We start from the raw sequence: 26,111 nt of genomic DNA, 5'->3' as shown, positions 1-26,111 counted from the left end.
AGCGGCATTTCACCGTAAATCATTAAAATTCATTCATTGAGAAAACGCGCATTTGCACGATTAATCGTCACAGCCCTACCAAAACGTAAAATAATAGGTTGAATTGACTTACAAAACCAAGTTGTTTTAACTACATGCTGCATATTTTACAGTGTAAAGAAAAGCAAAAACATTTAAGCAAAACATGATCAGGTCAACGTGCCTGAATAATTTGGGGTCCCAATTTATTTTTGCCTAGTCCACAAAATGGGTATAATATGCTAGTTACTTTATTTTGCTATCCTCAATTGACTATAGTGTCCTGCAGCCAGTAGTAAAAAAAACTGACATCTGAATAAAAAATGGGCACCATCAATGATATTACAAAGTAAAGGAGAGCTGTCATGTAACTTTGTTGCAAAGAATAAAAGTCATATACACATGTGATGATGACATGAAGGTGAATAAATGATTTTTATTTAATAAAGTTAGCGCTGCAGTTCTCTGATTGTCCGCTGAGTGTCGCAGTTTCCCGGTTTCCCGCTGAACTCATTGAATCACTTCCTGTGCTTCACATTCCCATCACAACAACTCAAACAACAGCAGTGAAACTTACACACACTTCCACCTAAAGTACCCACGGAGTCACTTTACCTTATAAAACAACATCCACATGAAAGAGTCATTCTTTATGGATATCTGCTGATTTTCCTGCGGCTGACCGTCTAGGAATGACAAACACCGTGCTTTTATTTCATTTTCTATACTTTGAGCTATCTGGTGGTGGTTATGCTAGTTAGCTAACGACAAGATAAAGATACATTAACAACCAAATAGCTTTGTTTTTTTCTTCTTCATTTTTGTTCTCCAGAAAGTCGGTTTCACGATGTGAAGGTCATATAATCGCGTATAACAGCGATTCTGAGGTTTCATTTGTGTATTTTATGTGAAGTTTAATGTTAGCTCGTGCTAACAGCATTAATGACAGGGGAATTGGCACCTTTGCGGAAGTTTGAAGATGTTTTTTGGGAATTTAAAGGAGAAACGGTGTTTATGAGGAGGTTTGTGAGTGCTCTGAGGAGCTCTTTGTTCAAAGGAGGAAGAGGAAGATGAGGAAGAGGAAGATGATGAAGATCAGATCAACAGGGAACTGATTATAAACGGACAGATTGAGAAAAATGCCCAGACGAAAACAGTCTAATCCACAGCCGGTTAAATGTAAGTTTGACTTTATTTCTTTTCTTCTGATCATTTTTGTCAAAGTGTTTGATTTGTGTTACATTAGAAGTTGGTTTGTATTGATAATGATTATATTTAATGCACACACTGACAGGTCATTTAATTATTATTTTTAACATTGAGTTCAATCCAGAGTCTGTCAGATGTTGGTTTAATTGTTGTTTATGTTCACTAGTCTTCAGGGTTTTTCACTATTTAAGTAAGGGTATGTTTTATTTATTTTAAAATGAAGTTTTAAATGAATCATACAGGCAGGTAGTTGTGGCTAACTATACTTACTTGACTCATCAGTGGTTTGCCACAAATATCTACCAGCAGCTGTCATTGCATAACATAACAAGTTTATGATTATCTATGTTGTATACAAATGTTTGTATATTTCATTTACTGTCATTATATTTATATGCATATCCCCTCTTAAAAACAAAGCAGCGATGCCATAGAACCCATTTTTGGGTTTCTAAAATTTCTTAAAGTGGTAGTTCACCCCTGATCTGCTTACTAATAATTTTGTTCTAAACCTGGATGAGTTAATTTATTCTGTTGAACACAAATAAAGATATTTTGATAAATGATGCTAACCACACAGTTGACTGTAACCATTGACTTCCATAGTAGGTAAAACAAATACTAAGGAAGTCAATGGGTACCGTCAAACGTGAACTATTTCTTATATAGACTAGGGATGTTCACATTTACTATTTAACCAAATGTAAGAGCTTATGACTGATTAATATTAGAAAAACATATTTGTTAAAGGTGCCATAGATTAAAAACTGTATTTATGTAGGCATAGATGAATGATAAGAGCTTTGTATATGGTATTGACATATTGTGAGCCTTAAAGGGATAGTTCACCCAAAAATGAAAATTCTGTCATCATTTACTTACCCTCATGTTGTTACAAACCTGTATGAAATATCTGTGTTCTGATGAACACAAAGGAAGATATTTTGAGAAATGTTTGTAACTAAAGCGTTCGTGGACCCCATTCACTCCCATAGTAGGAAAAAAAAATGCTGGTGTCCACAAATGGTTTGGTTACAAACATTTCTCAAAATATCCTCTTTGTGTTCATCAGAACAAAGAAATTTATACAGGTTTGTAACAACATAGGATTGAGTAAATGATGACAGAATTTTCATTTTTGGGCGAACTATCCCTTTAAACGCGATTGTTTACTCATTTTTATGTAAACCTTATGCATGCAAAAAACAGGCCAATCTCAACATAACACCGACTGTGACGTCACAGTCATGATGTACGCCCCCAACATTAAATTACACATTAAATTAATTACAAAGTTGTTAAAATGCTAAAAACAAAGTTGTGATTGCTGAGTTAGCGCTATATGCTAGTTAATGCTATATGCTAGCGTTAAGTCTGTAGTTCATTACAGTTACATTTTGCAGGTTTATACTGAAAAAAAATCTAACTTACCACTGAGGAACATCTATTAACAATCTCCGAACAATTAGTTGTTCCTTAAAATCTGTATTTTCTGATACAGACTCAAACATAAAAGGTCTTATTACTAATGTGAGCTTCTGACATGAGCCGCTGAGCCAATCAGAGCAAAGCTCAACATTATTATTCATGAACCTTCCAAATAGGGCAAATAGGCCATTTCATTCAAAGGACAAATCCTCAGGTTGTAAATGGACATGTTTCTGGATAATTTTTGCACTTAATAAAGTTACATTACTTCTATGTAAATATGAAAGAACAATTTAACATATTATATATATCATTGCATTCTTTGGCACCTTTAACACACAGTGCACGTTGATATGTGCCTACAGACTTTTTCTTAATTTGTAAATAATGCAAATTCTTTATATGAATAACATTCAGAAAATTTAATCTTCAGAATTCAGTTAATGCAAGTTAATATAACCACTAAACTATCGGTATCAGCAGATATGAGTCTACTCTAAATAATCTGGTTTGGTTGGAAAATGGAATATTTGCATCTCTAAAAAAATACTAATTTACAAAAAATATGTTGGACGCAATTAGCGAGTTTTGCATCTGAGCTCTCACCACACTTCATGTCAGCGTACTACTTGTGTTTTAAGTGTCTTAAAAAATCAGCCATGCTCAGTTTCTGTCTCACTAACTAAACATTTACTTCCTCTTCTTCGTCATTCCTTCCTCATCTCCATGTTTCCTCTGGAAGAACCCCTGTTCCTGTCAGAGGGCCCAGGGTCGACCCATTTCTGACCCGGCTCTGTTCTCTTTTCCCTGTGGTTATCTGCAGTCTCTCTGCTCTTCCTTCCTCATTTATTCTTCGCTGTCACACTCTTCCTCCTCACTAGGGCTGCACAAGATGTAGTTTTACCATCGCAATGCATGCATAAAGCATTTTTTATTTTTCAAAAGACACTTTTTTATTGGTTTGCCAGTGGTAGACTATGTAAAACGGGTTCAGATGGCAGAAGGAAATCACAAATGTCCCTGTGAGAAATAAAAAAATGCAATGCAGAAGTGAATTTCTCTTAAACTGAGCTTTTATAAGTCATCTGGTGAAGTCATCCAGTATTTCTCACATTGCAGAAAAACATAACATTGCAATGTTAGTTTCCCCCCAATATCATGTAAACCTTCTAAAGTGTCATGGCACGTGGGAAAATGCTGAATGGTTTGTGTGATGAGGGAAGATTTGCTATTAGTACTCAATCAAAGTGATGTTTGCTTGCTAGCCATGAACTTGAAGTAAATGACAGACCTGAGCCATATGCAGAGACCTAAATATAGACAATGGGTCAGTAAGCGTCCGCTTTTAGTGACACACTGAAACATAGAAGACAGATTAAAAGACCTACGAGACTCCCTCACAACCTTTAAGCACCTATAATCTCTGTGATGGCTTATAAAATGCCTCTTAGATGATATAATGAAATGAGACAGACAGACTGTTTTATTGACACACTATTTACTCACATTGTTGATTTGCAGTAGAGGCAGAAGATGGAGTTGTGGTGGGCGATCAAGGGAATCTGGTGCTGGAGAGCGATTTTCTCCTCGGACAAGACCTGGGATTCGCAGAGAACGATTACAGGATCGTCGGTTTCGAGAGAGATTCAGGTTATTAATAACGTAAAAATTAACCCAAATCATTTTTTTATAATTGATCAGCGTTACTCTATGCTTCTGTTGAATGTCTTCTGGTAAATAAATACATTGATTTATGAGTTTTATTAAAGGGTTTTGAGGGTTTTAATAATCAAAATCATGTCTTCATTCATAAATATGTCCTCGTTGGTGTCAAATGACCTCTGCCAGTGATCTGACTTTTCTTTGTAAGCTTAGAATTTCTTCTCTTTACTTACATTGAACAGTTAAGTCCAAGGAGGCTTCCATGTCGTTCTGCTATACTGATAAACTATAATAGCAGAGAGGGACAAAAAGCACTAGCCTACCAAGGCGTTTTCACACGCATTTTCATTCAGAACACGTGAACTAGCTGAAACGGACAAGGAGATCAGCGATTACATAACGGCTACCGTACACATTTGGAAAAGCGAGGCGCTAGAGAGCACTGTTCATTTGAATGCAAAATACAATTTAACCACTAGATGGGGGTAAATCCTACTTATTGTCCCTTTAAACTTTCACAGTTGTGTATTGTTTTATATACAGTGCATTTCAGTATGTGTGATCCCTGGGATCGATCCCATGACCTTTACGCTGCTAATGCAAAGCCCAACAGCTGAGCAACTGCATTACGTAGTTTGTAACTTAGTTATTCTAATAAACAATATTATTTGATAAAAAAGTGCATTGATTAATAAATATCATTGATTTATTTATTGATTATTATTTTTATTATTATATTTATTGTTATTGCCAGGCATATGCATATATCAAAAATACTATTCTTGACCTTAGGGGTGTAAGATGATTTTGAAGAAAAAATGTCACAAGAAAGACGTCATGATGTTAATGTCACTGCTCATTAATTCATTTAATGTTTTTAAAGGAGTTTTAAAACCTCTACTGTGCAGCACCCACATTAACACACTTAGTAAAAGTTTTGTTTTATCTCTTTCCTCTCCAGCGTTTTAAAAAAAAGTTGTCAGCCATTGCCAGCATTTTTTATGATTTTTACAAAAGTTTATTGCCTTCCAGAAAATTTTCTTTTTAAATATATAAACATATAACATATCAAATGAAAGTTTCATCCTATCTTCATTTGTTCTCTTTTTATCTTCTCTCAAATATGGTTAGGTTTTTTTAAAAATACCAAATTTTGAGCAAAAAGCTGAGATAATTGCATTTTTGTAGAGGACTTTTGTTCAGATTCAGAGCGATGATCAAAACACACACAGAGTTTTTACTGTTTATGGATCAGTGGATGCTTCAGTGTTTTATAATTTGTGTAAGAGCACCACCTAGTGGATAATAGCAGAAATATGGATTGCCATAAAAATTCATCATTTGCAGGGAAATGTTTTCTCTTAATTGAAGAGTTAACTTGTCAATGGCGGGGAAAGAGTTAAAGAAATAGTTCACTCAAAATTGAATTTTTTTTACTTTTTTACTCACTCTTGTGTCAAGTAAATGTTTTTGACACCTCACAGATAAATAAATAATGACTTTGCTTTAATAATTACTGAGAAATGCACATCTGTGATCTCCTCATAGACTCGGTCACAGCAGACGTGGGTATGCCGATGTACGGCCTCAGCGATGAAGACTACAACCACCTCGGTATGGAGAGTGATTTCGAGGACCCACGTGACACGGAGAGCGAGCGGGAAGAAATGGGCCCCGACGCTCCCTTCGGCACCTACCTCACCTGCAGGCAGTGCGGTCAGCTCCTCGGAGATCCTCTGAGCGGAGCCTTAGATCTCACAGGCCTGTACTGCCTCCAATGCGGGGCGGAGGGCGGAGACGCAGAACGCCAGGATAAACAAGTCGAGGACGCCCACCCTGCTGACACGGCCCAGGAGAAAACCAATCGGAGCAGATCCGCATCCAATGGAAAGACTTACTCCTGCAAACTGTGCAGCTTTAGCTCACGCTACTCCAATCACTTGAAGCGTCACATGAAAACTCACAACGGCGAGAAGCCGTATCAGTGCCCGCAATGCACGTACGCCTCGGCCCAGCTGGTGAACCTGCAGAGGCACGTGCGCACACATACGGGCGAGAAGCCGTACAAATGCGAATTTTGCACGTTTGCGTGCAACTCACTGGGCAACCTGAAGAGACACCAGCGCATGCACACTCAGGAGAAAACGCTGAACTGTGACCAGTGTGACTTTCATGCAAACAACAGCCACTCCTTAAAGAAACACATGATGAGCCACAAGGAAGAGAAATCTACAGCCATAGTAGAAGGTATTTGGTCACATTGTTTCAAAGATAAAACCGCTTTCATCAAAATTATTTTTTACACATGGGTGGGGCGAGTAATGTTAATCAGTAGGTGTTCAGGTATTATTTTAGGTTTCGGTTGTGTAGTTAAAAGGGCAGGGTGTTATATTTAGGGTATTGGTAGGGTTTTTATTTTAAAGTGGGATACGGGATGAGACAATACCATATATAGACGGTTTAGCAGTAACAACATAAACAAACAGCTTTCCTGAAACAAACATAACCGCAAAGAATCAATAACATCAGAGTAGTTTATTTCTGATAACAAGCAAAATAAACAACAAGTAGATTACCGTAATTCAGATCATAGCTAAAGATGATCAAAAACTACACTGAGCTAACGTTACTGTGTAAAATGTGTAGGGGAGAAAATGTGTATTTTTGCTGTGGTCAATAACAAACAAGTGTGGTCTATCAATGAACAAATGTAAAACGACTTGAGTATAATTTTACTTTAAACATAATTAGCACATTTTCACTTTTGACCCTGTGAGCTGGTGCGAAAGTAACACCTAGGTGGGTCACAACAGAACAAAATAGATTTTGTGTTACACTTGTTTTTAGTAAATATACATGACTATGACCTTGTTAATATGGAACTGCATTTTGTCGTTTATCTTTGCAAAAAAATTATATTTTAACAAATATTTCAAAAGTAACAGTACCAGTACAAACTTAAACATTTTTAACAGTATGAACACTATCAAAATTTTATTGAATCAAATTAGCATAATTTACATTTGCAACATAATGCAACAGCGGGACAAAAGTAGCAAGTGTTCAGGATTTGTTACATCACCAAAAAACCTGTAGATTGATCAGTGCTTTAACACATGAAACAAGAAACACAACACCTTATAAGAAAAAATTTTTACACTTTATTTTACGGCATCACTGTTAAAGTGTAATTATACATTTAAGTACTAAGTAATCATCAACAACAACATGTACTTACTATAGGGTTGGGGTTAGGATTAGGGTTTGGTTTAGGGTTAGTGCATGGAATTATGCATAATCAACTGTTATTACTACAGGGTTCCCACGGGTCCTTGAACGTTTGTGAATCTGGGGAAAAATTCATAGCCCTGGGAAGTTTTTGAAAATATGCATCCATAGATACAGGTCATTGAAAGTGTTTAAATCTATTTTATGCAAGAAGTTTTCTGGAAAAAAATCCATATTATTCCCTGTGTAGTGTAGGATAATATCATAAAAATTCTAGACTTTTAAGCACACGTGCTAAACTGTTCACTTTAAATGCTTATATCTTCTGTATGCGAATGATGATTCATACCAAAATGCTTTTTTGCATAGTTGTGTTTGACACATGAAAACGTCTCTGGTTACGTATGTAACTGTTGTTCACTGAGAAGGGAAGGAGACGCTGCGTCTCCCTTGCCATACTTCCTGCATCCCTGTAATGCCGTCTTTGACAATATTTCAGATAGTGATATACTTACTGGCTCCCGCGTCACCCTGTCTTTGTTGTTAAGCCTCATCATTGGTTGAATTTGATATACACATTCAGACGCACTTACACCTGGAGGCGTCCCCAAAGTGTCAACACAGTGACACAGCGCGAGTTCCCTCGAAAGGGAACTGTAACAATGTATCTTAAAAGGTAACACCATGTAACCTTGCTCTCACTTGAAATGTGTCCCAACATTTAGTCCTTGAATTTGAGGGTATTGGACCTGGAAAGTCCTTGAAAGGTCCTTGAATTTTATTGAAATAATTTTTTATTTGCTTATATTTGACATTATTAGATTATTTGAATCATTAGTATCAAACAGGATTTTCTGGTAGGACTAAAAGTGTCTCTCGCTGTCTCAGATGTCAAAGTTAATAAAGAGACATTTGTTCACTTTGTAACTGTGTGTTTTTGGTTGTTTCCTCTTCATACTTTGTAGGCTTGTGTTGCAGAGATAAAGAGGAAGCTGACTGTAGAGTAAAGGGAACTAGAAACTGTTGCTCCTAAAACAGGATTCTTCATAAAGAGGAAGAGAAGTATTTACTCTTTTTTTTTTTTCTCCTTTCAGAAGCTGTCGTGTCTGATCTCACTCTGCACATCAGCACTGACCCTGACTTCCTCCAAAGCTACGACACCCTGCGGACGGACCAGCAACCACCCGCCCTGCTCGACACCCGAGAGTCCGACCCCCTGCCCGAGCTGCTGTTTCCCTTCACGTGCCGCGTGTGCGGGCTGGTCCTGGACGACGAGGAAGGAGCGGCGACGCAAATCTGCAGTAACTGCCCGCTGGACGTGTTGTCCAAAAGCACCCCCGCCAGTCCGGAGAAATGCGATAAGTTGTACTCCTGCACCTCGTGCCCTTTCGTGACACAGTACCCTAACCACCTCGCCCGGCACATGAAGACGCACAGCGGCGAGAAGCCCTTTAAGTGCCCGCAGTGCGATTACGCCTCCGCTCACTTCGACAACCTCAAGCGCCACCACCGGGTGCACACGGGCGAGAAGCCGTACAAATGCCGAGCGTGCGATTACGCGTGCGGTAACTTGGCCAATTTAAAGCGGCACGAGCGCATTCACTCGGGTGCCAAGCCGTTTCAGTGTAACGTGTGCAGTTACAGCTGCAACCAGAGCATGAACTTGAAGCGACACATGTTGCGCCACACCGGCGAGAAGCCGTTTAAATGCCAAGAGTGCGGCTACACCACAGGACACTGGGACAATTACAAACGACACCAGAAGAAACACGGTCACACCGCCGAAGGATGGATCAAGATGCAGCTACCGGAAAAAGAGGAAGAGGAGGAGGAAGGAGAAATGTAGAGCCGTCTCTCTCGTCTGGTGCCTTATTCATACACGAGAAGTCCATAAAGCAAAGATGCATAACGGCAGGGCGAATTTGCTGTTCATTCATGTTGAATTTTGATTGTATTTTCTACCTGTGTGATTACACTATAACAGCGCTACACAACCGGGCTTAAGATTCATATTGAACTCAAAGAGCAAATGTACTCATCTTTGGGTGAATCTCATGAAGACATGTCCGTGTCACATTTCACTCCAGAATCAGAAGAAAACAAAATGTTACGTTTTCAAGTTTAAATTAAAGGACACCACCATTGTTAGAAATATATACAGTGTTTTGCATTACGATAATGCATTTATATAACATTACAATTATACATAACGATTAATCGCGATTAATCTATAGCAGAATAAAAGTTTTTGTCTACATTATATATGTTTGAACTATGTATAATAATTATGTATATATATATATAAATATGCAAACATGCATGTATAATTTTAAGAAAAAATATATATTTGTATATTAAGGATTTATATATAATAAAAATGATACATAAATATACAAATGTATATACGCATGTTAACATTTCTTAAAAATATGCATGCATGTGTGTGCATTTATCTATACAGAGTTATTATACACAGTTCACACACATATATGATGTAAAAAAACTTTTATTCTGCTATAGATTAATCGCAATTAATCGTTATGCATCCTGATATTAATGTCATGATGCAAATATCTCAGTGGTGCAACACACAGATTGTATTTATGCAAAATAGTATTTCTTTAGATTTAAGGTTGAAATGTGAATCGGACATGTTCTTCACACGGGCCGTGATGGATTTCTGACCTCAGTTTCCAGGCTCAGTCCGCAGCTGTAGTTTGTTGTTTGATGATTACACTGAAGATGTCTGCCGGCTGCTATCTTTCCTTATGCACAATGATACAGTAACGTTGCCTTTTATCGGTGTGTCGTTCTCCTCTTTACTGTAAATGAATTTCTGGGTGCCAATGAAAAATGCTGCACTGATGGAGGAGCTGTTGAGCTTCAGCACACTTGATGTTTATCAGGGCATTGTAGAGGAACACTTCATCTCATGAAGACTCTCTACAACTCTCTGGGTCGCATTTTGCATCCAAAATATATTTTGCATAAATAAACCGAGGCCTGTTTTTAAGATTAATGCAATGCAATATTAAAGCATTATGTTGAGCTTAATGCAAAAATTTTGTGATGAGCATCTGATGGAAAATGAATCCTAAATGGTCTTAAAAAAGGGTTTGTTTTATTATGCACAATATAAGTATGTATTTTCTTTTGAAATTTTTTGAAATGCAATGTGACCCAGATGTTTTTGTGAGATTCACCTGCGTGTATGTGTGTGTGTGTGCGTGATTCTTTTTATTTTCTGAAGTTTAATTTAGATAAATGTGTGATGCCTACTGTGAAATTTTCCTTGGAGAATGACCCATGTGGAAACCTATAAACAAGTCAAAAATCTCATTTCGATTATTTGCATATAAACCAGTTGAATGGAAAAGACACAAGGACACACTTTAAGATCTTTAATGTGTTTTTATTAAAAAAACAGAAGCATTTGGGTTATTAAAAAAAATATATATTTTCCATCATTCTGCACACATTAGTTTTGATACTGGTGGCTTTCATGCTGTTACAGATGTCATGTCACTGTACTGAATCATACATCGGGGATATTTAGTGCGATCAGGGAATAAAGCACTGAATGGCATCTGGTCTAATAGGAGTATTTATGTAATGTATATTTTTTTGGGTTGCATTAGCTTTCTGATATTTGTACAGATCTGATGAACTGTCAAGTGGCCTTTTGGTTTTCAAAATAAAGACGTTTTTAGCCTTTTATTAAAAACATTTGCCTCGAGACGTTTGTAACACCAAATGCTGATTAAATACAATTTCAAAGTTTGATGAAAGCACTGAAATATTTTACATGATTTTTGCCATGAAAGGAATGGTTGTATTTCTATAAGCAATGTCCAGATCTGTCCTGTAGAGAGCAGAAAAGAGCTTTACCATCTCATCCGGCTCATGTTGTAATGCATATGTGTGTTTAAAACCAAAATAGAGATCAGTCATGCAGTGAGCACATGTATCTGAAAGATGTTCGTGTTGCTGCACGGCGCAGTAGCTGGTTGAAAGGGACCAAACCTCTCTGAAACACCTGACTTGGTTCCGTTTTACCAGCAACTACAGCGTGTTTCTGAGACGAGACGAGACGAGACGAGTTTCCTGCTCAGATCTTCACGTCTGCTTTATTTATCATTATATTTATAAAGGTGAGAAAATGAAACTGTGCTCTTGTCTTTCCACATCATCATAATACCCAAATGAATCTCATCTTTCGCTTGCTTCTTTTATTCTCCCTTTTTGATGTGCATTCAGGAAGAAGATGATTTCCAATCTTGCTCCAGGTCTGTGTAAATACATCTTCCAAAATTAACCCATGCCCACCTGTCCAACTATTTATAAAAGTAAACAAGAGCGGCTGCACCTGTGTCCTGTCAGTCATGGAGGGAACTCGATTACCCACTGAATGACGTCTTTGACTTTGACATAACCTTTAAAAAGTGCATGAGCAAAAGACAAATGTAATTCATCAAATTTGACACTTAAAGACTTTAAGGTTGACCATTTCTTAGACGTTGGTACAAGATGACATTGATGTCTCTCTGAAACCACACACTTCCTTACATTCCATAGATTGATTCTGTATATGGGGATATAAGGAAGTATGTAACCTCAATGAGCAGCAGACGGACGCTGGAAAAGACAATTCCAATGAAATTTGTACAGAAAAAATGGAAATATTTTGGAATGATATGGATCTTACATTAGTTAGGCAAATGGGTAGTTGACATAAAATACAGAAATGTATAAAAGCAACTATCTTTAAGTTTAATCTGAGCATTCAAAGCCATTTTAGACGGCTTGTATTTGTGGTCATCCAAGTATTTCATGTCAACCATCCACCTCTCTTGACTTTCCATTGACCTATACACTTAGCTTTGTCTCTAGAGAATTGTATGACATCTTTCTGTTGATAATATACAAACAAAACACCCAAGAAGTAGAAATATTACCTTACAGAAACTTAATCCTGAGAGCACTTACTAGGTTGAGACCGAGTTTAAAGGTTGCCCATCCCTTGAAGTCAACAAGGTCCATTCTCGTCCACAGTTTTTTCCGTCTATCCACGTCTCTTCTGTGAGTATCGTCCTCCGTTTGCAGATCCTGGATTGTGTCCAGGCCAGGCTTGCCTTCCCGGCCTTTTCTACGGCTCGCCCTCCCCTTTGTTGGCGGCCTTCCACCTGTCGATGTCGTTTAGAGGCCTGGGGTTCTCCTGAACCTCCTGTTCCCAGACCTCAGTAGTGTGACAGGAGCAGGCAGCCTGTGAAATCACACCTCTCAGCTGTTCGCTCTATACTTGAGACATCCTATACCCACAGCACACGCTGCCATAGAATGGCAATGGCTTCTTTAAAATGGGAGGGGTTTTGGGGGGCAAAAAGACAACTGCGGGGGCTTTTATTGGGACAGCATGACGGAAGAGGTTTTCTGAAGCACAACTGACGCATACGCTTGTTTTTTTTGTGTGCATTCGGAAAGGCATCTCAGTGTCTTTCGACAAGCGTCTGATGGTGTCTGTAGTGATTAGTATTAAAAGGTTAGCACACTTTGTAGACTTATAGGGTCAGTTTCACGGATTAATACAGCACTAGGCCTTAGTTGGACATTTAAGTAGTACTAACAAACAGAAACCAACACTGGTGTGCATCTTGAGACAAAACAATGACACTGATATATGTTAAGATACGTCAGTGGAAGATGTTTTTAAATGAAGAAAGCTCAAACATGCATTTTAGTCAAGGATAAGAATTGTCTGCCCCATAATGTCACATCCGAATTTGCATACTTATACTATAAGTATGGACTGTTTTTAAAAAAATAGTTTACCTCAAAATGTTGTATTAGCAAAGCCATTTAACATATTTTAAACATGCTACTATCCCATATGGAAAAAAATATATTTTCAAATATAATTGTAAATAAAAAATGGCAAAAAAATATGTGCTTATATTTTGGGAAATGTTTCTATTTATTTTAAAAGTAAATATATTTTAAAGCATTTATATTCACGTCACATTGTAAGAAAACTTTGTTTGTTACGAACTTGTGAACATAAAAGGTTTAAAAATATAAAGTTAAATATATTTTCAACTGCAAAAATATATAATTTTATATTTTATTCATACTTATACATTTTATACTTGTACTTTATACAAACGTTTATATTTTGGCCAGGAAAAAATATATATTTTTGCTTTATGGGTTTGATATATTTGAAATGTATTTGTGACCACTGAAATACATTTTGAAATATATATATTAATATAGAAAGGTTAACACTAAATATATTTTTTTAATTCAAAAATATACTTATAATTTTATACAAACTTTTATATTTTGGCCAGGGAAAATATATTTTTTTGCTGTACGGGTTGTAATATTTAAAATGTATTTGCTACCCCTGAAATACATTTAGAATATACTATAATATATGAAGATTAAAATTAAATATATTTTTTTAATTTAAAAAATATATTTAATTAAGCTTTACTTTCTACAAAATGTATTTAGCATATATTTAAAACATATTTTTGCCCAGAGAAATTTATTTTTTGCCATATGGGATTAGCAGTGTATAATTAGTAAAGGGTCTGAATTTCTTAAATTGGTTTCTCATTTTGCATAATCATCTATTATCAGTATTAGTAACAGCTGAGAAAGATGCCTTTGGTTGTCCAGATTATGTCTGACAAGAAGAAAGTATTCATCTGTTTACATTTACAGAGATACACTAAATTATGGTCATAACATTTCAATGATGTTAATAATTTAGTGTAATAGTTTGAAAGTGTTGCAATGAAAAACATCAAGCTTGCGTGGTTCTTCAACTATGATGTCTTTATCCTATATCTGCAATCAGGTCGAACCTGGGTCAGGGTATTTAAATATAAAGATGCATTAATTACTTCAATCACAGGGACGTGATAGGCTGATGTCTGTGTCATTCAAGCCCTACCATCTCATTGGCTGTTGCAGGATTGGGAATCCCGTTCCAGGTACAACAGGGAGATTCATCCAGGCATGATGTACTTTGCAAAATCATGGCACATTAAGTCTAAGTAAAAATGCAACAAATCACATGTTTTGTACCGTGCGTCTGATCACATGTAAGACTCTTGATCTACAGTTAGAAACTGGAGATCTCATAGGGAATGTGAACATGGAAGCTGCTCTTCGTATAATGACTGAAGGGTCAACACCTGTGTTTTAAAATCAGCTTCAGTGCAGATAGACAGATGAAGAAACTGTAAGAGCAGATCGTGATGAAATTCAACACCGGGTCTATTTCAGTGGCACACAGATGCTGTAAATAGCTCTTGTTGTACATGGCTTCACTAAGATTACATCCATGTACGTTCAATATGAAATGTTCTTGTAATTCAGTGCTGTGTTCACATCAAACCCATTCACCTTTAATATAACAATGTGAACAAGTTTTCATTTATTTAAACCAAAGCCAGTTCATCTAGTATTTGTTAATGTTCTTTAAAGTAAAGAGACAGGAGGACAGTCATCACACTCACTCCTTTTTCTTTAAGTAGGTTTACTTTAAAAATCAATTCATGATATTGGAAAATTGTCACTGATTAAGAAGATTAAATTAAAAAAAAAAATGTTTTAAATAATAAACACTTATTCAGCATATGTCTAAAGTTGATGGCAAAATATAAAAAAAACTATTATATTGGAAAATAAATATTAAAATATTTTTGAACATGGCAGATTTGAACATGGCAGATCTAAATTAAACAAGCATTTGTGTAAGCAAAGTAAAATGCTAAAATTGAATGAAATACAATTTTAGCTATGTGACAATTGGCACCAGTTATGATAAACCTAATAGCTAGTCTTATTTTTGTTTACAGTTGACATGGTTTCATGCACTAAAAACATATTTTTCTTGAAAAAAAAAATGATGCATAAAGGTGCCACATGCCATAGACCATTGGTCTTCAACATGGTGTCCGCAGAGAGTCTGTGAGTTGCCTGCCAAAGCACTTTCTATTAATAGCCTCCATTTTAATATTTACATGTTTTTTATATTAGCTTGGCTTCTTTTATTAACATTTTAAACAATGAAAATACACATCACATGTAAAATAATATCAACTACTAAACAAAAAAGTTTTGCAAAGAGTATATCAAAAAAGTAGCCCTTCGCATTGTGGTAGCCCTTGCTCACAAATAGGTTGGAGACCCCTGTAATAGATGAACCATTTTTGGCTGTGTGGTTTCACAAATATCTAAGAACCTTTCTGTTTCATAAGCAATGGTTCTTTTAGGAACCTTTAACTAAATGCTTCTTTAGAAAACCAAACCGGTTTCCTTTCAAGAACCTTTTGTACAGTATAAAACCCACATATTGCATTATATCATTAGTATGTTAATGATGACAAATGTTTAACTGATGTCTGCGTGATTTAAATTGTTAAATTGTAGACGTCAGTGGGTTAAAGTGAATCATTAGTGTGGAAGCCATTAAAGGACCGTAAGAGCCGCGTGTGTTTGTCGGCCAGTTGCTGGCCCTGTGGTTGATACAGCTGTTGTACACGAGCAGACGCCTGAAAGACCTGCTATTGTGTACATATCTATCACGGAGGTCAAAGGTACCATAATCAATGCTAAAAAACAGGTGGAGATTCTGACAGCACACAACACATGCTGACTTTAACTCAGTCAGTTTACGACAATAGAGACACAAATTGTTTCTTTGTCAGGTTAACGCTAATGGCATTTTGAGTAAAGCTTGGATGGATCTTCCTAAAATTCCTGAGATGTTGGTGTTACTACTGTAGCATAACATGAGTTAATCTTTGAGTCATGAATTTAAATTAATAGTTAAAACCGTAAATAACAATTCTGTTAATATATTCATTATCATCTTATTTCAATGATCAGTGACCATTATAATGCGACGTGAGTCACACACTGTAAAAATGTTTTTAAAAAGTTAAGTTAAATAATTGTAGATTTTTTAAGTTATGTCAACTAATCACTAGTCAAAAAAACTATTTAGCAATATAAAAATAGTCTCTGGTATCCCCAAAATGTATCTGTAAAGTTTCAGCTCAAAATATACCACAGATCTTTCATTATACGATGTTGGCCATTTGTGGCTGCAATGAAAAAAGTGCTGTTTTGTGTGTGTGTGTGCTTCTTTAAATGTCAAACGTGTGCTTTGGACTACATCAAAACATGTGTCTCTGGCAGAAGATTGAACTACGTGCTCATAAGGTGGAGTCTGTGACCGGTAATGGGTGGGGCATAATCAATGTGACATCACATTTGTAGGGGATCCCCAACAAAGAAGAATCTGGCGATTCGTTTTCTGCTAAAAAAAAACATTTAAAAGTGCATTAATGTTGATTTGCATAACCAAGTTGTGTCAACTAGCAAGCAGCATTTTCAAGTTTTTAAATCTATAGTTCAAACATTTTTGTAATATACGAATTTATGATTTAACTCATAGTTTTATGTGAACAGCAGACCCAAACATGTCATTTTGTATTTTTTAAAAATGAAAAAAGTCATACAACATCAGGACGATTTAATAATGACGTTTTTTTCCTTTATCCATCTTTAAAGTCAGGATACACACAGAAAATTCAAACTCTCTCTGCTGAGCAAATGTAAGAGACGATGGGATATGACAACTATGTGTTACTGTAAACACATTTAGATCCCTAAAGCTATTGACAGCTGTCAGGCGTCACCCAGCAGGTACTCCCCCAAGCCATTCAAATGATATGAGGGGGATTACTATAATTTATTAATTTAACTTTAACCAATATAAAATGATAAACTTTCACCATTATCCTTTTATTTTTTGCATTCAAACAAACGTCTTTATCATTTATTTAGAATATAAACCCACTATTTAATATTTACTTTCCTGCTTTCTGTTATTTCTAAAGATATTTTGAAACTATGTAACAGCGCTACATAAATCTGAATTTAAGATTGGAAAAATGCTTCACATATTTTTAATTGTTTATGTTCCTGCATCCAATCATATTGCATGCTGTGCCTGCACTTAATTTTATTAAAATGTAATTTTATTAATACTATTTTGTATGATAAACAATCAATCAAACACAGACAGCCATAATCTTAACTTAATAAATCGAAAGTTGGCTCTTGAAAAAGTGTGTTGGTTTATGTCAGATCAATGCTTTAAAAGCACTGTGTTTGACATCCAATGTGAAATTTGTGTCACGAAGTGAAAGCACTTTACTCTGGACCACCAATGAAATTCCAGGCGCTCCTCGGAGTCGCAGTTGAAGAGCAGCTGGTGAATATTTCAGCCTCATTCTGCATTGTTGGGTCCGCACATGGCCCACACGGCAGGTGGTGCTCGAAGTTTTTCTCCTCCAGAAATGTCCCCTCTTTCCAAGGCCGGGAATTCAGCTGGGATACGATCAGTCCCCCTCTCTCATCCTTTAAGTTCCTGGGTGGACGAGAGGCGGAGGCATGCGGTTCTAGCACATGATCTGAATAGCAGACGTGCCTGGCGAGCCCCTGCTCTCCGACACAACCACTGTTTCTAACCAAGACATTGATGACAATTGTGAGGTATTCATCTGGAATCAAATGATTAGAGTTTTAGAACACTTTATTTATTATAAAGCATAATGAAGTGCTTTAAGAATCATCTTAGAAAGAAGATAAATGAAAATAACTAATTGAGGTATACTCGGGTAATATAAGAGCAACCACATTAGTTGCTAAACTAAGTTGCTTAATTAAATTGCTAGAGATACCCCAAAATGACATCCTCCTGTTTAAACTCTTTAAATACATCACTGTGATCCGTCTGTCACGTTGTGAGAGGATGGCCATGTGTTGAGCGACAGCAGTACTGATAAATCACATCACGTCGACAGGACTTTCTCTCAACACGTCTCATCCAGGCTCTGTAATTGGCAGCTGACATCATTAAACAACAGACCTGGCTCTCTGTCCACAGTATACAGCTGAGAAACGTGTCTGTGTCTGTCTCTTATCTAGCTCAACTTTATTTTAACCACAGTCTTTGTAGACAAGCAGGCCTGACAGACTAAAGTAAAGGTTCAGATGTCAGTCATGGGAAATGTAAAAAAAAATGTACAGTAGTCAACAAGGCTTGACTATCGCAGACTATTATTGTTAGTTCAGAAGGTTAAGAGCACGTGGTGGGTGTGATGCAGTCATCCATTTGCATCTTGGGAATTTACTTGCATAAAGATGATAAGCAGATGTTTCCTGAAAGAAACCGACAGTATTTTCTCATATACTCGAGAATCTATCGATCTAAAAGTAATAAAATTAATGTTGCTTTATAAACTTTTATAATATATATATATACAAGTTAAAAAGCATTGATGTGAAAAAGATTGTCTGTCTGTTGAAATATTAGACATTAATGTACTCATCCAGAGCTTCAGTGGTGTTCAGGTAACTGTGACGAAGGCTCGTGTGCACTGATGTGTGGTTCCTGGGTGTGTATTTAAAGAAAATGACATACGGGAGAACAATGTATTGTTTTGTATTAAGAACTGAATTGTTAAGAGTTGGACTCGTGTGTGATATCAGCTTTGATCAGCGCTCTTTAATGAAAACTCGCTCTTCATCTTTGAGTCTTCGAGCTGACAAAGATCTCCTCAGCACAGCAAGCACCAATGGGCCTGGTAAGTGTCTCGATTGTGGTGGTTTTTGTTATAATATTACACTACTATATGAGTTATAATTTTACACAGGACATGGGTGATTGTACTGTTATTGCAAGTACATTGGCTGTTTAAAGTGGTTCATATATTTTAATTATTTATTTAGGCCTAAATACATATATTTTCTTATGTAGTCTAAGTAAAAAGTGTTTACGTTAATCTATAGTTCTATGATTTTTAGATGAAATTATTTTTAAACATCTTTTCTCGTCTTACTTATATAATCAGACTTTATTCTCACCATGAAAATAGCCTAGAAGCTGGCATTTAAAAGAAAAGAAAAAAGACAAGCATAAACTCATGTTGTTGTGCATGTGTGTAAGCGATAGAGAGAAAGAGATAGTAACTTGAGAGAGTAGATTGTAAGTGAATCATGCCAATAAAGTTTCTTTAAAATTAAATTGAAAATTGAGAGAGAGAGAGAGAGAGAGAGAGAGAGAGAGAGAGAGAGAGAGAGAGAGAGAGAGAGAGAGTCAAAATGGACACTGACTAATTCGGAGAAAAGGGAATTATGATTTTCAAGCTAAACATTATTTCATAATAGTCTGTATGCTAACATCTTGTGGTCAATGACAGTTTAAAAAATGACTTTGAACACTAAATGTAACTGAAATTATTAATCAGTAAATGTAAAGAACCCATTTTTTTTTTAAATACTTATCGAGTATTTTAAGTAAATTTTCCAAGCATCTGTGCGTTATCAGTGTTTGTCTTGGGAAAAAAATACTTTACTAATTTACTAAAAAATGTTCACAACATTCTGAAGCATAGAATCACACTGTGTATTCCTTTTATATTTCATATTAAAATTGATTTAATACCTAATTACATAAAAAACAATTTACTTTTACTTTTTTTGAGATGTTTAATTTACTTAAATATTAAATATAAACCCAAAACTTAAAGTTATGATATGTAGTGGTGTAAAAAATTATGATAATATGTTTTCCAAAGAAAAACACTGATAAAATACAAATACTTCAAAATGTACTTTTATGTAAGTAAAAATACTTAAGTAGTGCCCGCCTCTGAAACTTATAATGTGATAAACTACACCTGCGGTTATACCCTGTGTGAACTCACTATATACATCCACTAATAATCACATGAACACAATGTTGGTCCTAACAATTTTGTCTTAAAGGGCACCTATCATGCAAAATCCAAGATGTTTGGACATAATGTGTGCTGACAGTGTTTGAACACAACCACCCTGTGATGAATGTTTTTTATCCCCATTAAAGCAGGGATAAAAGCAGTCCATTAGGCATGCCTTTTGATTCTCTTATCAATGTGAGGTCACATTGATAAATCCCCGCCCACTTACAGTCATGCATTCCTGTAGTTTCCACTAGATACTATTTTCTCAATCTGTATTAATCATGAAAGTTCTCACTGTCTGTTTGTAGAAAATTAAGAAGCTGTAGCTAGGGCTGTCACAATGATTGAAGGAACAGTATGTAGGATTGTGGCTAAAACTGGTACTGCAATCACCCAACTGGTGGCCAATACACAAAATGACAACATAAACATCAGTTGAGGGCTGCAACTCCACTTTATAAATGACAATATCCTGGCCAGACCACTGTTGTCAGTGATATAAGTATTTGAAATGAAAATTATTTCCTAATGTCTAGTGACATATCAGGGCCATTTTATGATTCATTGATATAAATTCCTTACATACTGTTCCTTTAAACAATCATCTTATCGAGATCGTTTGACCTCATCGCGATGATTTCAGATCACCGCAATGATTGCATATCTCTCTAAAAACACAAGGGGGAGCTGCAGTGAAACTTTCAGCAGTATGAATTGCAAAGTAAAACATAAATTTCCAAAGCAGCCAAATGTAGGGATTTTTTTTCAATTTTTGAAAGATATATTCATAAATAATTACTTTTAAATATGTGTTATTTGTATTAATATTTACTGCCAGGTAAACCTTGCAAAAGATTTCATTTAAATAATCACATTCACAACAATGTGTGAAAAATGATTTCAAATATTTTTGAGAATTATACATCAAAGCTCTAAAACAGGCAATTAATCGTCTCAATTTATTAGACAACCGTCAGCCAAATTTCATAATCGTGACAGCCCTAGCTGTAGCTCATTTGCATTTAAAGGTACAGACATTAAAACAACGTGTTTTTGCTTCCACCCAAGTGGGGGTATTTTGGACCTGTTATAATAAATGACCTGTGGGATATTTTGAGCCGAAACTTTCCCCGCGACACAATCTGGTCACACCTGAGACTTATATTACATCTTGTAAAAAGGCCATAGTAGGTGGCCTTTAAGTATTCAAATACCTCTTTGGTAAATCACTGTACATTAAGATTTAAAGTAGGCTATGTTTCAGACAAAACATTATAATCTTATCATGTCTCTCTGTTTATGCATTAGCATAACTCTCGTCCCAAGCTTTACCCCGGTGATATCCTTGAGTTTCCTGGCAACAAGTATTTTTCTCATTTTGGAGTTTACTACGGTGAAAGGGACGGGGTGCCTTACGTAGCCCATTTGACAATTCGAGGTAAGTCTTTATGTGCTACAGAGCACCTGACCTGTTTACGTCTGTTTAAAGATCTGGTGACTGACTAACATCTCTCTTTTAAGATTCAGACACGAAACTCTTACTATTCGGCCGAGCTTTAAATTCTGCAGTGAAGTTAGACCCGCTTGATACGGTGGGGAAGAAATACAAGGTGAATAACTACTTGGATGAAAAGCACCCGCCACGAGATTTCTACTCTCACATTAAACCAGAGATTGATGAAATCATGACGAAACCCATCACATTTGACATCCTGTTTAACAACAGTGAACATCAGGCCACAATGTTACGATATGGGGTCAAAAAGTCAGAGCAGGTAAAAACATCTTTCACATTATGTTTTTAAATCTTTCCTTTTTCAGGTTGATTTATTATTATTTTGAATGAATACTTTTAATTAGTGTCTATTTTAGCAGCATTTACAATAAATCCAGTCAAATTTGGATGTATAGATGTAAATACTTAATATCTTAAAAGGTCATCCAGTTATTTTGGATTGGCCTTTGATGTAACTTTGTGAAAACTGTTTTCAGATTGAGAAAGTCTATTCGACCATTGTTCCCACCTGGAAACAATTATTTGAGAAGAAAATGGTTTGAGAGATGTGACATCAGGATACACGAGAATTGAGGATTATACAAAGACATTCATTCTTTAATGGAAAAAATTCACCAAACTTTAACCTAGACAAAGACATATTCAAAGACGATTGACAGATTTTTTGTTATATAAGTATGGCTATTTTATATACAATCAAAACACATTAAGAGTTTCTATACTTTTTTTTTTTTGTGAATGTATTTGACATTTTTTGTATTTTATGTCAGTCTCACAAATGTCCACAAGGTGGCAGTATTGAATAAATGTTTGCTGTGGGTAAACAGTGAGAGTAAACATTACAACAAATATCAAATGTAAACCAACACATATACAAATGCATTCATTTAAAAAAGTAAGTTTATCATGAGTTTTACTGATCTATAACTGTATCAAATTTCCTCTCTCACGTTGTCTTTTAGTTTTTAGGTAAGTCCAGATAACATGTTATTAAAATGGCTTTAATGGAAAAGTCTGATTTTTTATTGTGTATCATAAATAGCAATTAAAGAGAGATTTGAAGCATTAGTGAGGCTCTTACATAGACACAATGGTTTTTAAGATAATAACATTTGCTATGACCCTTAATCCTCACACAAACCTGTTGACATTACTGGGTTTAAAGCAAAAAGCCATTTGAAGCCTTTCAGATAGTCAGGGTTTAGTTTGTACAGATCTGAGCTCTGACAGCAGATGAAGTGAAATCATTTCTCTGTACAACACACGGATGTAAAGGCCATACAGATTACAGGTTATCAGGGATTAGTTTTCAATTAACCTCAGAGACAAAATACAAAAAAGTTCATGTGTAAAATGTCAAAGAAAAGAACAGTGGTTTAAAATATTCAAAGTCTTATCAAATTATATATGTTCATCTGAAAGAACAGACAAATTATCAACCATAATGTAACACAAGAGCTAAAGAAATAAGGCCGTAAACATATTTTCAGGAGGATCCGGATATTTTTGTCTAATTTATCTCATTTCATTATAGTGCCATGATAGTTCAGATTTTATGGCCAAGTCTCAGGACGGGGCTTACAGTGAGCCAAATTTACATTGAGATATCCTGACAATAAATATGATTCAGCTGTAATAATAAACCATTTACACCAGATCAGTAGTGAAAATAATCGGTTTCATAGCAGGATGGATAAACTGCAGAACTCTCATCATCTGAACCCGACACAAATAATGGAAGCCATTATAGAGAAATCAAGAGTACTTTAGAGATGAATTAATAAATAAATACATTAAAATAATGATGTAAATCAGAGGACTTCCCGTAGTAAACTGTAGTAATGTACCGTACTGTAGAAAAACCATGGTTTTACTAAAATAATCAATACACCAAAAAAAAACATGGTTAATTTTCATAAGTGCAGTTTTCATTGCTGATATGCTTGGGCTGTGAAGAGGATCTTACATGCCAAGCAAATGACGTGTAAATTATCCAAAACAAATAGTTTAACATTTTCAAATGTCACATGAGAACGAAACATATGATCAAACAACTTCATTTGTTTTAAACCCACAATATGTAAGATTTTTGTAGTAAAATATCAAAAAACCATTTGTACAGTGTGATATATTTCAGTGGTTCCCAACCTTTTTAGCCCTAAGTACCCCCACAGAGCCATCAGTAAGGCTCAAGTACCCCCTTTTTTTTTTTAAGACAAATAATTAGTCATATTAATTAATTTATTAATTTTAAACATTAAAGTAAAAAGCACTGACTGACGAAGCATGTTTATTTTAACAAACCACCATCATTGCAATCAGTGTTTGCATTTGATCAGCTCATTTGCATTTTAAATGACATACCCAAAAATGGCACATTTTTGCTCAGGCCTACAAAATGGCAATGTTGACATGCTATAATTCATTATCTGTGGGGTGTTTTGAGATAAAACTTCACATACAGACTCTTGGAACGCCAAATACTTTTTTATATCTTAAAAAAATTCTTCATATGACCCCCTTAAGTGCCAGATTTACTAACAGCATGCGCAAACTATCATTTTGGTGTTAAATAACGACTGAGCTTACTAAAGACACGCAGTAGATATTTAGCTCTGAAGTGTTATTTTTAAAGTTTTCCTTTTAGACGTAACATTAATGGGAGGAGAGTATAAAATTTAGCCAGAGGAATGTACTCTTGTTTAATTTGCTGGAGAAAAGAGGAGGAGAAGTCAAATCAGGTGTTTCAAAACTTTTTTAACCCTTCATCTTTCGTCCTCCGGTTCTTCTTAGTGTACTTTTACTTCACTGCACAGTCTGCATTTCTATTGCGATGTCCTGCCGAGGTCTCTTATTTGCATCCCTGTACTAATTTGCGCTGCTCTTAGTAGATTGCAATGGTCATTATGGAAATGTGCTTTGTGCCATTGTAGTAAATCACACGCACATTTTCCACTCTGGCGTTTTGAAATTGAGCTCTCACGTCCTTTTTAGTAAATCTGGCCCTAAATTGTGTGTAATTGTGTAATAGCGACCTCTAGTGGTGAACATCCTACATATTGTGCCTTTAATGACATAAATGTAAGTCTGTATGAGAGTCTTGGTTACATACAATACAGTATATGAGAAGGCAAAAACATGCACTTGCATTTTGTGAACTATGAAGATTAATGGGTTGGTTGGGTTAGTAATGTCTTATAAAGACAAGTTTAGTTTCCATAGTACTTTGAAATACATTGGTTCTCTGCTAAAGACATTTAAAAATGAGTTTTACACATCTCTTATTACCAACATAATGTATAGCTTTCCTGTGCAATATGTTTATTAGTTAACCTAGGCCATTACAGCGTTATGAGGAGATTATTACTGCAGGATACTTTAATAAGACGTTCGTTTAAGTGAAAGAGTCAAACCAAATGCCATTTTAAACTCATTGGCATAATGAATTATTCTAAGCCTTATTGCCGTGTCTCTGTTTAATAAAAAGGTCAATTCATTTTAACAGATGCAATGCTAGTAAATAGCATTTCCTAGCTCTCTTTCATCATGACGCTTGTGTAATTTAGCTGTCTTGTTTTATTAAGTTTGATTCACTATAATGAGCTTTAATCTTAAAAGGCGGACTTTAATTATCACCATTTCACTTCATGCGATCAAAACAGTTGATCTGGACAAAAAATGCACATGAAGTTGGGGGAAATTATTGCTAATGTTTCTTTTACAATGGAGAATAAAGGATCGCTTTGAAAATCCCATGCAATAATTATATTCAGAAGGCAATAAACCAAAACATCTGGGGGATTGATCTGTTTCGTAATAGAAATCCAGCTGGGAAAAGGAAATCAGTGAGGCAGAACTGCAGTCTCATCTTAAGGCTCTGTCTCTTTTGTTTGCAATATGAATGTTAGATTAAATCTCATAATAAATTCATTCAGGCAACATTAACGCTTCAAAGCAAAGCTGAGCGCTTACACTAATCTCCCCCATCAGAAATAATTAAACCCAGCTAACTTATTTAAAGGCTTTTTTCTACTGTACAGATGAAGAAAGAGTAAATGCATGTTTTTTGGGTTTTTTTGTAAACCTCTAGACAAGACATACTGTACTAAACAGTTGCAAAATCAATAATGATGAAAGTAGAAATATTGCAAATGGTGATAATCAGCATTCAAAAGGTAAAAATGAAGAAACTGACGCATACGTTATGAAAAGCTGTGATGCATGTGGTCCCCACATTTGGG

The 26,111-nt window shown here is 35.6% G+C and overlaps 2 protein-coding genes and 1 long non-coding RNA gene across 3 annotated transcripts; 2 read left to right on the top strand and 1 right to left on the bottom strand.

The window, feature by feature from the left end:
• Nucleotides 1-545: 545 nt before the first annotated feature.
• On the top strand, nucleotides 546-10,824 carry znf513b (zinc finger protein 513b). The gene is made up of 4 exons (XM_065254854.2): nucleotides 546-1,197; nucleotides 4,177-4,305; nucleotides 5,866-6,564; nucleotides 8,640-10,824. Exons 1-4 carry the CDS (start codon nucleotides 1,158-1,160, stop codon nucleotides 9,389-9,391), a joined length of 1,620 nt encoding a protein of 539 aa, XP_065110926.1. The 5' UTR covers nucleotides 546-1,157; the 3' UTR covers nucleotides 9,392-10,824.
• Nucleotides 10,825-10,963: 139 nt separating this feature from the next.
• LOC141280936 (uncharacterized) lies at nucleotides 10,964-12,856 on the bottom strand. Its single transcript, XR_012335281.1, has 2 exons — nucleotides 12,532-12,856; nucleotides 10,964-11,978 (listed from the first exon to the last, which is right to left on the bottom strand). It is a non-coding gene; the product is annotated as an uncharacterized lncRNA (long non-coding RNA).
• Nucleotides 12,857-19,055: 6,199 nt separating this feature from the next.
• On the top strand, nucleotides 19,056-22,882 carry plaat1l (phospholipase A and acyltransferase 1-like). Its single transcript, XM_065249097.1, has 4 exons — nucleotides 19,056-19,214; nucleotides 21,663-21,792; nucleotides 21,876-22,129; nucleotides 22,347-22,882. Exons 1-4 carry the CDS (start codon nucleotides 19,206-19,208, stop codon nucleotides 22,410-22,412), a joined length of 459 nt encoding a protein of 152 aa, XP_065105169.1. The 5' UTR covers nucleotides 19,056-19,205; the 3' UTR covers nucleotides 22,413-22,882.
• Nucleotides 22,883-26,111: the final 3,229 nt, after the last annotated feature.

The sequence above is a fragment of the Paramisgurnus dabryanus genome, chromosome 17, assembly GCF_030506205.2.
Source record: "Paramisgurnus dabryanus chromosome 17, PD_genome_1.1, whole genome shotgun sequence".
NCBI lineage: Eukaryota > Metazoa > Chordata > Actinopteri > Cypriniformes > Cobitidae > Paramisgurnus > Paramisgurnus dabryanus.
Note: the sequence above shows the minus strand (reverse complement) of the source record. Positions and strands in the feature narration are given on the sequence as shown.

What these genes read in the sequence shown, in the direction of transcription:
- znf513b (XM_065254854.2), top strand. Translation starts at nt 1,158, where the DNA reads ATGCCCAGACGAAAACAGTCTAATCCACAGCCGGTTAAAT. An exon ending in TAATCCACAGCCGGTTAAAT is followed by an intron (nt 1,198 to 4,176) that starts GTAAGTTTGACT and finishes GTTGATTTGCAG; the next exon opens with TAGAGGCAGAAGATGGAGTT. An exon ending in ATCTACAGCCATAGTAGAAG is followed by an intron (nt 6,565 to 8,639) that starts GTATTTGGTCAC and finishes TTCTCCTTTCAG; the next exon opens with AAGCTGTCGTGTCTGATCTC.
- plaat1l (XM_065249097.1), top strand. An exon ending in AGCCCATTTGACAATTCGAG is followed by an intron (nt 21,793 to 21,875) that starts GTAAGTCTTTAT and finishes CTCTCTTTTAAG; the next exon opens with ATTCAGACACGAAACTCTTA. An exon ending in GGGTCAAAAAGTCAGAGCAG is followed by an intron (nt 22,130 to 22,346) that starts GTAAAAACATCT and finishes AACTGTTTTCAG; the next exon opens with ATTGAGAAAGTCTATTCGAC.